Here is a 14,034-nt window from a genome sequence, read left to right as displayed (position 1 = left end):
GCTCAGACGGCGCTGGGGAGACGGATGGCTCAGATGGCGCTGGGGAGACGGATGGCTCAGATGGCGCTGGGGAGACGGATGGCTCAGATGGCGCTGGGGAGACGGATGGCTCTGTAGGAAGGAGAAGGAGAGACAGCCTGGTGCGTGGTCTAGGCACTGGCTGCGCTGGAGAGGAGGAAACAGCAGGAGAGAGAACCCTGAGAGACAGCCTGGTACGGGGGGCTGCCACCGGAGGACTGGTACATGGAGGTGGCACCGGGTCTACCGGACCATGAAGGAGGACACGTGCTCTTGAGCACCGAGCCTCCCCAACCCTACCAGGTTGAATGGTCCCCGTAGCCCTGCCAGTGCGGCGAGGTGGAATAGCCCGCACTGGGCTATGCAGGCGAACCGGGGACACCACCTGTAAGGCTGGTGCCATGTACGCCGGCCCGAGGAGACGTACTGGAGGCCAGATACGTTGGGCCGGCTTCATGACCTCCGGCTCGATGCCCAACCTAGCCCTCCCAGTGCGGCAAGGTGGAATAGCCCGCACTGGGCTAAGCACGCGTACTGGGGACACCGTGCGCTTTACCGCATAACACGGTGTCTTACCAGTACGACGCCTTCTACCTCCACGGTAAGCACGGGGAGTTTGCTCGGGTATCCTACCCGGCTTTGCCACACTCCTCGTGTGCCCCCCCCCAAGAAATTTTTTGGTCTGACTCACGGGCTCCCAACCGCGTCGTCGCGCTGCCTCCTCATACCAGCGCCTCTCAGCCTTCGCTGCTTCCAACTCCTCCTTTGGACGGCGATATTCCCCTGGTTGAGCCCAAGGTCCTCTACCGTCCAGGATCTCCTCCCAAGTCCAGAAGTCCTTGTTGCTCCGTAGAGCATTCCCATACCGCTTGGTCTTAGCGGGGTGGGTGATTCTGTTAGGGCTGTCGCTTTCCTCATCCTCGGATGAGGTGAGGAGAGAAGGATCTTCAGACCAAAATGCGGGTTCAGGGAAATAAGCCATCTTTTATTTATTAATAACGATAAACTGATGATGATGGCAACACGAAAACAAACACTTTAACAAACTTACAAAATAACAAAACGACGTAGAACGGAACCTGAACATAAACTCACATCACTAAACGTAAACTCACGGACAGGAACGTTACATCAAAACACACGAACAGCCAAACAGTCCCGAATGTGAAAATACATCGACAACGACGAAGACATCACAGGAGACAATCACCCACGAACAAACAGTGAGAACGCCCTACCTAAATATGACTCTTAATTAGAGGAAAACGCAAACCACCTGCCTCTAATCAAGAGCCATACCAGGTAACCCAAAACCAACATAGAAACAGATAACATAGACTGCCCACCCAAAACACATGCCCTGACCATAAACACATAAAAAACAACATAAAACAGGTCAGGACTGTTACACTGCTGAAGGTAAAAGGTTCAAACTAATTGGGAAAAGAGAATTAAATTGAACGAGTCATCATTTCCATAGTGTCTGTAAAGTAATTGCTGTTCACACCCACTCCACTGGGTAAAAACAGGTTGAATCGACGTTGTTGCCACGTCATTTCCACAACAAAAATGTAACGCGATGACGTTGAACCAACGTGGAAAACTGGATTTGCAAAAAAGTCATCAATGTAAAAGGAATTTAGTCTTTTGTTCACCCAAGTTTCAACCTAAATCCGATGACAGGGTGCCATTTTTTGTTGAATTCACGTTGAAATCACGTTAGTTGACAACGCAACCAAATGTAAATCAAAACTAGACGTTGAGCCGGTGTCTGTGCCCAGTGGGACATTTATGGATCTGGTGAGTTCCCGACAGAGTACACCATGACATCCTGACTATACGGGAGAAGCAGCACGTGTGAAACTACCTCTCATACTCCCAGTGAGCGCTCCCAGCTGTCCCCCAGTACCACCTCCCAGCTGTCCCCCAGTACCACCTCCCAGTGAGCGCTCCCAGCTGTCCCCCAGTACCACCTCCCAGCTGTCCCCCAGTACCACCTCCCAGTGAGCGCTCCCAGCTGTCCCCCAGTACCACCTCCCAGTGAGCGCTCCCAGCTGTCCCCCAGTACCACCTCCCAGTGAGCGCTCCCAGCTGTCCCCCAGTACCACCTCCCAGTGAGCGCTCCCAGCTGTCCCCCAGTACCACCTCCCAGCTGTCCCCCAGTACCACCTCTCAGTGAGCGTTCCCAGCTGTCCCCCAGTACCACCTCCCAGTGAGCGCTCCCAGCTGTCCCCCAGTACCACCTCCCAGTGAGCGTTCCCAGCTGTCCCCCAGTACCACCTCTCAGTGAGCGTTCCCAGCTGTCCCCCAGTACCACCTCTCAGTGAGCGTTCCCAGCTGTCCCCCAGTACCACCTCCCAGCTGTCCCCAGTACCACCTCCCAGCTGTCCCCCAGTACCACCTCCCAGTGAGCGCTCCCAGCTGTCCCCCAGTACCACCTCTCAGTGAGCGCTCCCAGCTGTCCCCCAGTACCACCTCCCAGTGAGCGCTCCCAGCTGCCCCCAGTACCACCTCCCAGTGAGCGTTCCCAGCTGTCCCCCAGTACCACCTCCCAGTGAGCGCTCCCAGCTGTCCCCCAGTACCACCTCCCAGTGAGCGCTCCCAGCTGTCCCCCAGTACCACATGCTGTCTGGCTGCTACTGAGGGTTTAACAATAGCTCAGTCCTACTGCCCCAGAGACCACAGCCGAGCAAAGTAGAGCACAGATAAGCAGAGAGACCATGTTGGGATAGGATCTAGTCTCTTACAAGATTACTCTGAGACCCAGAGTAGAGCAGAACAGACTAGAGAAGAGTAGTACAGAGTAGAACAGACTAGAGAAGAGTAGAAAAGAGAAGAGCAGAGTAGAACAGAACAGACTAGAGAAGAGTAGAAAAGAGCAGAGCAGAGTAGAACAGGGAAGAGAACAGAGCAGGTTAGAGGACTCTGAAAGTTTAGCCAACTGTCGTTTGGTTGACAACTCAACCCAGGTCATAAAGATATAAACACTCAGAGAAAATATAAACCGTCATCTTATTTAACAGATGTTTTATTTGAAGGTACACACTCTTCTTGTTGGGATTCTGGTTGTTTTAGCAGGTAAGTTATAACTTTTTAGCATGCTTTACCTATACCTTTTTACCTATACCAGTTTTACTGATGTGTGTTTGATTGTAGCTTTTATTGATCAGAAAGACTTTTGAAATGAATCACTTGTTATTCAACCCAAACCCGATAAACATATCAACGTTGAGGAGTCAGTATTGAGTCAGTCTTACGTTAAACCAGAGAGGACATGATTGACAGGTACAAGTGCAAAGTCCCTCCTTCCATCTAAGGCTGTGTGTAAATCTCAGCGTGTCTGTTTTGTTGCAACCAGAATGCAGAGCATGGTTTGAAGTGAGTTACGAAGTTACTTAAATGTATACAAATGTGTAGATATATATGGTATGACACTGATCTCTATAGGATCATTTTCAATGGTAGAAGAGGATGTAGCCAGTTAGTGATAATGAGGTATATGATGTGTGATAATGAGGTATATAATGTGGGGTATACAATGAGGTATATGATGTGTGATTATGAGGTATATAATGTGGGATAATGAGGTATATAATGTGGGATAATGAGGTATATGATGCGTGATAATGAGGGATATGATGTGGGATAATGAGGTATATAATGTGTGATAATGAGGTATATGATGTGTTATAATGAGGTATATAAGGTGTGATAATATCAACTTCCTAGTCTATAAATCTTGTGATAATTCAGAACAACTCTTAACAGCATGGTCTCTAAAAATAGGAATAGTCATGGTGGGTCATCTTTCCGAGCCTGACAAATGCTTGGTGTATGTGTCATGAATTCCTGCTAGTCCACGTTGACTCAGCTGCTGTCTGCATCGTTGCTTTAGCCCCATCAGCGCTAAGCCGACACTACAACAAGTAGGCCTAAAGTATGCCCACTTATTTTAGAGAACTTATAAAGTATGGTCATTCACTTAAGATAATGAAATGAAGAGATAATGCTTCTATACCCAGGTTCTCATGAGTTCCCCATGTGCTTTCTCAGATATCAAATATATATTTGAGTGTGTGTGTGTGTCTATATTAGATATAGCCTTGACTATTCATCTTTGGTGTGTGTGTGTGTGTGTGTGTGTGTGTGTGTGTGTGTGTGTGTGTGTGTGTGTGTGTGTGTGTGTGTGTGTGTGTGTGTGTGTGTGTGCGTGTGCGTGTGCGTGTGTGTGTTCCCTGCAGGTTCAGCCAGGTGTTCAGAAGATGAGACGCGTCTGGTTAAAACCCTGTTCACCGGCTATAACAAGGTGGTCCGCCCTGTCAATCACTTCAGAGATCCGGTGGTGGTGACTGTAGGCTTGCAGCTCATCCAGCTCATTAGTGTGGTGAGGAATACATGACTGCTTAGGACTGGACATGGTTTCTCCTTCTTCTTCTTCTTCTTAAGTCTCTTCCCATGTCTTTGTCAGGATGAAGTCAATCAAATTGTGACCAGTAATGTGCGGCTGAAACAGGTATGGTTTCTCACTGACCTGCGTGTGTCGTTCTTCTCGATGTCGTTTTTGTTCATCAATTTAAACCACAATTTTTAGTGGGTGTGTTCTATTCAGATATGACAGGTTGTGTTGTGTTCAGATATGACAGGTTGTGTTGTGTTCAGATATGACAGGTTGTGTTGTGTTGTATTCAGATATGACAGGTTGTGTTGTATTCAGATATGACAGGTTGTGTTGTGTTCAGATATGACAGGTTGTGTTGTATTCAGATATGACAGGTTGTGTTGTGTTGTATTCAGATATGACAGGTTGTGTTGTGTTCAGATATGACAGGTTGTGTTGTGTTCAGATATGACAGGTTGTGTTGTGTTGTATTCAGGTATGACAGGTTGTGTTGTGTTCAGATATGACAGGTTGTGTTGTGTTGTATTCAGATATGACAGGTTGTGTTGTGTTCAGATATGACAGGTTGTGTTGTATTCAGATATGACAGGTTGTGTTATATTCAGATATGACAGGTTGTGTTATATTCAGATATGACAGGTTGTATTGTGTTCAGATATGACAGGTTGTGTTGTGTTCAGATATGACAGGTTGTGTTGTATTCAGATATGACAGGTTGTGTTATATTCAGATATGACAGGTTGTGTTGTGTTGTATTCAGATATGACAGGTTGTGTTGTGTTCAGATATGACAGGTTGTGTTGTGTTCAGATATGACAGGTTGTGTTGTGTTCAGATATGACAGGTTGTGTTGTATTCAGATATGACAGGTTGTGTTGTGTTCAGATATGACAGGTTGTGTTGTGTTCAGATATGACAGGTTGTGTTGTGTTCAGATATGACAGGTTGTGTTGTGTTCAGATATGACAGGTTGTGTTGTGTTGTATTCAGATATGACAGGTTGTGTTGTATTCAGATATGACAGGTTGTGTTGTGTTCAGATATGACAGGTTGTGTTGTATTCAGATATGACAGGTTGTGTTGTGTTCAGATATGACAGGTTGTGTTGTGTTGTGTTGTATTCAGATATGACAGGTTGTGTTGTGTTCAGATATGACAGGTTGTGTTGTGTTCAGATATGACAGGTTGTGTTGTATTCAGATATGACAGGTTGTGTTATATTCAGATATGACAGGTTGTGTTGTGTTGTATTCAGATATGACAGGTTGTGTTGTGTTCAGATATGACAGGTTGTGTTGTGTTCAGATATGACAGGTTGTGTTGTGTTCAGATATGACAGGTTGTGTTGTGTTCAGATATGACAGGTTGTGTTGTGTTCAGATATGACAGGTTGTGTTGTGTTGTGTTGTATTCAGATATGACAGGTTGTGTTGTGTTCAGATATGACAGGTTGTGTTGTTTTCAGATATGACAGGTTGTGTTGTGTTCAGGTATGACAGGTTGTGTTGTGTTGTATTCAGATATGACAGGTTGTGTTGTGTTCAGATATGACAGGTTGTGTTGTGTTCAGATATGACAGGTTGTGTTGTGTTCAGATATGACAGGTTGTGTTGTATTCAGATATGACAGGTTGTGTTGTATTCAGATATGACAGGTTGTGTTGTGTTCAGATATGACAGGTTGTGTTGTTTTCAGATATGACAGGTTGTGTTGTGTTCAGATATGACAGGTTGTGTTGTTTTCAGATATGACAGGTTGTGTTGTGTTCAGGTATGACAGGTTGTGTTGTGTTGTATTCAGATATGACAGGTTGTGTTGTGTTCAGATATGACAGGTTGTGTTGTGTTCAGATATGACAGGTTGTGTTGTGTTCAGATATGACAGGTTGTGTTGTATTCAGATATGACAGGTTGTGTTGTATTCAGATATGACAGGTTGTGTTGTGTTCAGATATGACAGGTTGTGTTGTGTTCAGATATGACAGGTTGTGTTGTGTTGTAATCAGATATGACAGGTTGTGTTGTGTTGTATTCAGATATGACAGGTTGTGTTGTGTTCAGATATGACAGGTTGTGTTGTGTTGTGTTGTATTCAGATATGACAGGTTGTGTTGTGTTCAGATATGACAGGTTGTGTTGTGTTCAGATATGACAGGTTGTGTTGTATTCAGATATGACAGGTTGTGTTATATTCAGATATGACAGGTTGTGTTGTGTTGTATTCAGATATGACAGGTTGTGTTGTGTTCAGATATGACAGGTTGTGTTGTGTTCAGATATGACAGGTTGTGTTGTGTTCAGATATGACAGGTTGTGTTGTGTTGTGTTGTATTCAGATATGACAGGTTGTGTTGTGTTCAGATATGACAGGTTGTGTTGTGTTCAGATATGACAGGTTGTGTTGTGTTCAGGTATGACAGGTTGTGTTGTGTTGTATTCAGATATGACAGGTTGTGTTGTGTTCAGATATGACAGGTTGTGTTGTGTTCAGATATGACAGGTTGTGTTGTATTCAGATATGACAGGTTGTGTTGTGTTCAGATATGACAGGTTGTGTTGTGTTGTATTCAGATATGACAGGTTGTGTTGTATTCAGATATGACAGGTTGTGTTGTATTCAGATATGACAGGTTGTGTTGTGTTCAGATATGACAGGTTGTGTTGTGTTCAGATATGACAGGTTGTGTTGTGTTGTGTTCAGATATGACAGGTTGTGTTGTGTTGTATTCAGATATGACAGGTTGTGTTGTGTTGTGTTCAGATATGACAGGTTGTGTTGTGTTCAGATATGACAGGTTGTGTTGTATTCAGGTATGACAGGTTGTGTTGTGTTGTAATCAGATATGACAGGTTGTGTTGTGTTGTAATCAGATATGACAGGTTGTGTTGTATTCAGATATGACAGGTTGTGTTGTGTTGTGTTCAGATATGACAGGTTGTGTTGTATTCAGATATGACAGGTTGTGTTGTGTTGTGTTCAGATATGACAGGCTGTGTTGTATTCAGATATGACAGGTTGTGTTGTGTTGTAATCAGATATGACAGGTTGTGTTGTATTCAGATATGACAGGTTGTGTTGTGTTCAGATATGACAGGTTGTGTTGTGTTGTATTCAGATATGACAGGTTGTGTTGTGTTGTGTTCAGATATGACAGGTTGTGTTGTGTTCAGATATGACAGGTTGTGTTGTGTTCTATTCAGATATGACAGATTGTGTTGTGTTCAGATATGACAGGTTGTGTTGTGTTCAGGAATGACAGGTTGTGTTGTGTTGTGTTCAGATATGACAGGTTGTGTTGTGTTGTGTTCAGATATGACAGGTTGTGTTGTGTTCAGATATGACAGGTTGTGTTGTGTTGTGTTGTGTTCTGATTTGACAGGTTGTGTTGTGTTCAGATATGACAGGTTGTGTTGTGTTGTGTTGTGTTCAGATATGACAGGTTGTGTTGTGTTCAGATATGACAGGTTGTGTTGTGTTCAGATATGACAGGTTGTGTTGTATTCAGATATGACAGGTTGTGTTGTGTTCAGATATGACAGGTTGTGTTGTGTTCAGATATGACAGGTTGTGTTGTGTTGTATTCAGATATGACAGGTTGTGTTGTGTTCAGATATGACAGGTTGTGTTGTATTCAGATATGACAGGTTGTGTTGTATTCAGATTTGACAGGTTGTGTTGTGTTCAGATATGACAGGTTGTGTTGTGTTCAGATATGACAGGTTGTGTTGTATTCAGATATGACAGGTTGTGTTGTGTTCAGATATGACAGGTTGTGTTGTGTTCAGATATGACAGGTTGTGTTGTGTTCAGATATGACAGGTTGTGTTGTGTTGTATTCAGATATGACAGGTTGTGTTGTGTTGTGTTCAGATATGACAGGTTGTGTTGTGTTCAGATATGACAGGTTGTATTGTGTTCAGATATGACAGGTTGTGTTGTGTTCAGATATGACAGGTTGTGTTATGTTCAGATATGACAGGTTGTGTTGTGTTGTGTTCAGATATGACAGGTTGTGTTGTGTTCAGATATGACAGGTTGTGTTGTGTTCAGATATGACAGGTTGTGTTGTGTTCAGATATGACAGGTTGTGTTGTATTCAGATATGACAGGTTGTGTTGTGTTCAGATATGACAGGTTGTGTTGTATTGTGTTGTATTCAGATATGACAGGTTGTGTTGTGTTCAGATATGACAGGTTGTGTTCAGATATGACAGGTTGTGTTGTATTCAGATATGACAGGTTGTGTTGTGTTCAGATATGACAGGTTGTGTTGTATTCAGATATGACAGGTTGTGTTATATTCAGATATGACAGGTTGTGTTGTGTTGTATTCAGATATGACAGGTTGTGTTGTGTTCAGATATGACAGGTTGTGTTGTGTTCAGATATGACAGGTTGTGTTGTGTTCAGATATGACAGGTTGTGTTGTGTTGTGTTGTATTCAGATATGACAGGTTGTGTTGTGTTCAGATATGACAGGTTGTGTTGTGTTCAGATATGACAGGTTGTGTTGTGTTCAGGTATGACACGTTGTGTTGTGTTGTATTCAGATATGACAGGTTGTGTTGTGTTCAGATATGACAGGTTGTGTTGTGTTCAGATATGACAGGTTGTGTTGTATTCAGATATGACAGGTTGTGTTGTGTTCAGATATGACAGGTTGTGTTGTGTTGTATTCAGATATGACAGGTTGTGTTGTATTCAGATATGAGAGGTTGTGTTGTATTCAGATATGACAGGTTGTGTTGTGTTCAGATATGACAGGTTGTGTTGTGTTCAGATATGACAGGTTGTGTTGTGTTCAGATATGACAGGTTGTGTTGTATTCAGATATGACAGGTTGTGTTGTGTTCAGATATGACAGGTTGTGTTGTGTTGTGTTATATTCAGATATGACAGGTTGTGTTGTGTTCAGATATGACAGGTTGTGTTGTGTTCAGATATGACAGGTTGTGTTGTATTCAGATATGACAGGTTGTGTTATATTCAGATATGACAGGTTGTGTTGTGTTGTATTCAGATATGACAGGTTGTGTTGTGTTCAGATATGACAGGTTGTGTTGTGTTCAGATATGACAGGTTGTGTTGTGTTGTGTTGTATTCAGATATGACAGGTTGTGTTGTGTTCAGATATGACAGGTTGTGTTGTGTTCAGATATGACAGGTTGTGTTGTGTTCAGGTATGACAGGTTGTGTTGTGTTGTATTCGGATTTGACAGGTTGTGTTGTGTTCAGATATGACAGGTTGTGTTGTGTTCAGATATGACAGGTTGTGTTGTATTCAGATATGACAGGTTGTGTTGTATTCAGATATGACAGGTTGTGTTGTATTCAGATATGACAGGTTGTGTTGTGTTCAGATATGACAGGTTGTGTTGTGTTCAGATATGACAGGTTGTGTTGTGTTCAGATATGACAGGTTGTGTTGTGTTTTGTTCAGATATGACAGGTTGTGTTGTGTTGTATTCAGATATGACAGGTTGTGTTGTGTTGTGTTCAGATATGACAGGTTGTGTTGTGTTCAGATATGACAGGTTGTGTTGTATTCAGGTATGACAGGTTGTGTTGTGTTGTAATCAGATATGACAGGTTGTGTTGTGTTGTAATCAGATATGACAGGTTGTGTTGTGTTGTATTCAGATATGACAGGTTGTGTTGTGTTGTATTCAGGTATGACAGGTTGTGTTGTGTTGTATTCAGATATGACAGGTTGTGTTGTGTTGTGTTCAGATATGACAGGTTGTGTTGTATTCAGATATGACAGGTTGTGTTGTGTTGTGTTCAGATATGACAGGTTGTGTTGTATTCAGATATGACAGGTTGTGTTGTGTTGTAATCAGATATGACAGGTTGTGTTGTGTTCAGATATGACAGGTTGTGTAGTGTTGTATTCAGATATGACAGGTTGTGTTGTGTTGTGTTCAGATATGACAGGTTGTGTTGTGTTCAGATATGACAGGTTGTGTTGTGTTCTATTCAGATATGACAGATTGTGTTGTGTTCAGATATGACAGGTTGTGTTGTGTTCAGGTATGACAGGTTGTGTTGTGTTGTGTTCAGATATGACAGGTTGTGTTGTGTTGTGTTCAGATATGACAGGTTGTGTTGTGTTCAGATATGACAGGTTGTGTTGTGTTGTGTTCAGATATGACAGGTTGTGTTGTGTTCAGATATATAAGGTTGTGTTGTGTTGTGTTCAGATATGACAGGTTGTGTTGTGTTCAGATATGACAGGTTGTGTTGTGTTCAGATATGACAGGTTGTGTTGTATTCAGATATGACAGGTTGTGTTGTGTTCAGATATGACAGGTTGTGTTGTGTTCAGATATGACAGGTTGTGTTGTGTTCAGATATGACAGGTTGTGTTGTATTCAGATATGACAGGTTGTGTTGTATTCAGATATGACAGGTTGTGTTGTGTTCAGATATGACAGGTTGTGTTGTATTCAGATATGACAGGTTGTGTTGTGTTCAGATATGACAGGTTGTGTTGTGTTCTGTTGTATTCAGATATGACAGGTTGTGTTGTGTTCAGATATGACAGGTTGTGTTGTGTTCAGATATGACAGGTTGTGTTGTATTCAGATATGACAGGTTGTGTTATATTCAGATATGACAGGTTGTGTTGTGTTGTATTCAGATATGACAGGTTGTGTTGTGTTCAGATATGACAGGTTGTGTTGTGTTCAGATATGACAGGTTGTGTTGTGTTCAGATATGACAGGTTGTGTTGTGTTGTGTTGTATTCAGATATGACAGGTTGTGTTGTATTCAGATATGACAGGTTGTGTTGTGTTCAGATATGACAGGTTGTGTTGTGTTCAGATATGACAGGTTGTGTTGTATTCAGATATGACAGGTTGTGTTGTGTTCAGATATGACAGGTTGTGTTGTGTTGTATTCAGATATGACAGGTTGTGTTGTATTCAGATATGGCAGGTTGTGTTGTATTCAGATATGACAGGTTGTGTTGTGTTCAGATATGACAGGTTATGTTGTGTTGTGTTCAGATATGACAGGTTGTGTTGTGTTGTATTCAGATATGACAGGTTGTGTTGTGTTCAGATATGGCAGGTTGTGTTGTATTCAGATATGACAGGTTGTGTTGTATTCAGATATGACAGGTTGTGTTGTGTTCAGATATGACAGGTTGTGTTGTGTTCAGATATGACAGGTTGTGTTGTATTCAGATATGACAGGTTGTGTTGTGTTCAGATATGACAGGTTGTGTTGTGTTCAGATATGACAGGTTGTGTTGTGTTCAGATATGACAGGTTGTGTTGTGTTGTATTCAGATATGACAGGTTGTGTTGTGTTGTGTTCAGATATGACAGGTTGTGTTGTGTTCAGATATGACAGGTTGTATTGTGTTCAGATATGACAGGTTGTGTTGTGTTCAGATATGACAGGTTATGTTGTGTTCAGATATGACAGGTTGTGTTGTGTTGTGTTCAGATATGACAGGTTGTGTTGTGTTCAGATATGACAGGTTGTGTTGTGTTGTGTTGTATTCAGATATGACAGGTTGTGTTGTGTTCAGATATGACAGGTTGTGTTGTGTTCAGGTATGACAGGTTGTGTTGTGTTGTATTCAGATATGACAGGTTGTGTTGTGTTCAGATATGACAGGTTGTGTTGTGTTCAGATATGACAGGTTGTGTTGTATTCAGATATGACAGGTTGTGTTGTGTTCAGATATGACAGGTTGTGTTGTGTTGTATTCAGATATGACAGGTTGTGTTGTATTCAGATATGACAGGTTGTGTTGTATTCAGATATGACAGGTTGTGTTGTGTTCAGATATGACAGGTTGTGTTGTGTTCAGATATGACAGGTTGTGTTGTGTTCAGATATGACAGGTTGTGTTGTGTTGTGTTCAGATATGACAGGTTGTGTTGTGTTGTATTCAGATATGACAGGTTGTGTTGTGTTGTATTCAGATATGACAGGTTGTGTTGTGTTCAGATATGACAGGTTGTGTTGTGTTGTATTCAGATATGACAGGTTGTGTTGTGTTGTGTTCAGATATGACAGGTTGTGTTGTGTTCAGATATGACAGGTTGTGTTGTATTCAGGTATGACAGGTTGTGTTGTGTTGTAATCAGATATGACAGGTTGTGTTGTGTTGTAATCAGATATGACAGGTTGTGTTGTGTTGTATTCAGATATGACAGGTTGTGTTGTGTTGTGTTCAGATATGACAGGTTGTGTTGTATTCAGATATGACAGGTTGTGTTGTGTTGTGTTCAGATATGACAGCTTGTGTTGTATTCAGATATGACAGGTTGTGTTGTGTTGTAATCAGATATGACAGGTTGTGTTGTGTTCAGATATGACAGGTTGTGTTGTGTTGTATTCAGATATGACAGGTTGTGTTGTGTTGTGTTCAGATATGACAGGTTGTGTTGTGTTCAGATATGACAGGTTGTGTTGTGTTCTATTCAGATATGACAGATTGTGTTGTGTTAAGATATGACAGGTTGTGTTGTGTTCAGGTATGACAGGTTGTGTTGTGTTGTGTTCAGATATGACAGGTTGTGTTGTGTTGTGTTCAGATATGACAGGTTGTGTTGTGTTCAGATATGACAGGTTGTGTTGTGTTGTGTTGTGTTCAGATATGACAGGTTGTGTTGTGTTCAGATATATAAGGTTGTGTTGTGTTGTGTTGTGTTCAGATATGACAGGTTGTGTTGTGTTCAGATATGACAGGTTGTGTTGTGTTCAGATATGACAGGTTGTGTTGTATTCAGATATGACAGGTTGTGTTGTGTTCAGATATGACAGGTTGTGTTGTGTTCAGATATGACAGGTTGTGTTGTGTTCAGATATGACAGGTTGTGTTGTATTCAGATATGACAGGTTGTGTTGTATTCAGATATGAAAGGTTGTGTTGTGTTCAGATATGACAGGTTGTGTTGTGTTCAGATATGACAGGTTGTGTTGTGTTCAGATATGACAGGTTGTGTTGTGTTCTGTTGTATTCAGATATGACAGGTTGTGTTGTGTTCAGATATGACAGGTTGTGTTGTGTTCAGATCTGACAGGTTGTGTTGTATTCAGATATGACAGGTTGTGTTATATTCAGATATGACAGCTTGTGTTGTGTTGTATTCAGATATGACAGGTTGTGTTGTGTTCAGATATGACAGGTTGTGTTGTGTTCAGATATGACAGGTTGTGTTGTGTTCAGATATGACAGGTTGTGTTGTGTTGTGTTCAGATATGACAGGTTGTGTTGTGTTCAGATATGACAGGTTGTGTTGTGTTCAGATATGACAGGTTGTGTTGTGTTCAGGTATGACAGGTTGTGTTGTGTTGTATTCAGATATGACAGGTTGTGTTGTGTTCAGATATGACAGGTTGTGTTGTGTTCAGATATGACAGGTTGTGTTGTATTCAGATATGACAGGTTGTGTTGTGTTCAGATATGACAGGTTGTGTTGTGTTGTATTCAGATATGACAGGTTGTGTTGTATTCAGATGTGACAGGTTGTGTTGTATTCAGATATGACAGGTTGTGTTGTGTTCAGATATGACAGGTTGTGTTGTGTTCAGATATGACAGGTTGTGTTGTGTTCAGATATGACAGGTTGTGTTGTGTTGTGTTCAGATATGAC

The 14,034-nt window shown here is 41.9% G+C and overlaps 1 protein-coding gene across 1 annotated transcript in view; it reads left to right on the top strand.

Moving 5' to 3' along the window:
• Positions 1–2,522: 2,522 nt before the first annotated feature.
• The window catches only part of LOC129845816 (acetylcholine receptor subunit alpha-like), a 46,342-nt gene continuing 34,830 nt past the window's right edge, over positions 2,523–14,034 (top strand). Inside the window, exons 1-3 of the mRNA XM_055913740.1 lie at positions 2,523–3,096; positions 4,260–4,402; positions 4,487–4,531. Coding sequence (XP_055769715.1) covers positions 3,042–3,096; positions 4,260–4,402; positions 4,487–4,531 — 243 coding nt within the window. The 5' untranslated portion in view covers positions 2,523–3,041. The remainder of the gene's footprint in view (positions 3,097–4,259; positions 4,403–4,486; positions 4,532–14,034) is intronic.

This window comes from Salvelinus fontinalis, unplaced genomic scaffold (assembly GCF_029448725.1).
Source record: "Salvelinus fontinalis isolate EN_2023a unplaced genomic scaffold, ASM2944872v1 scaffold_0374, whole genome shotgun sequence".
NCBI lineage: Eukaryota > Metazoa > Chordata > Actinopteri > Salmoniformes > Salmonidae > Salvelinus > Salvelinus fontinalis.
This window is presented reverse-complemented; position numbering and strand designations above follow the sequence as displayed.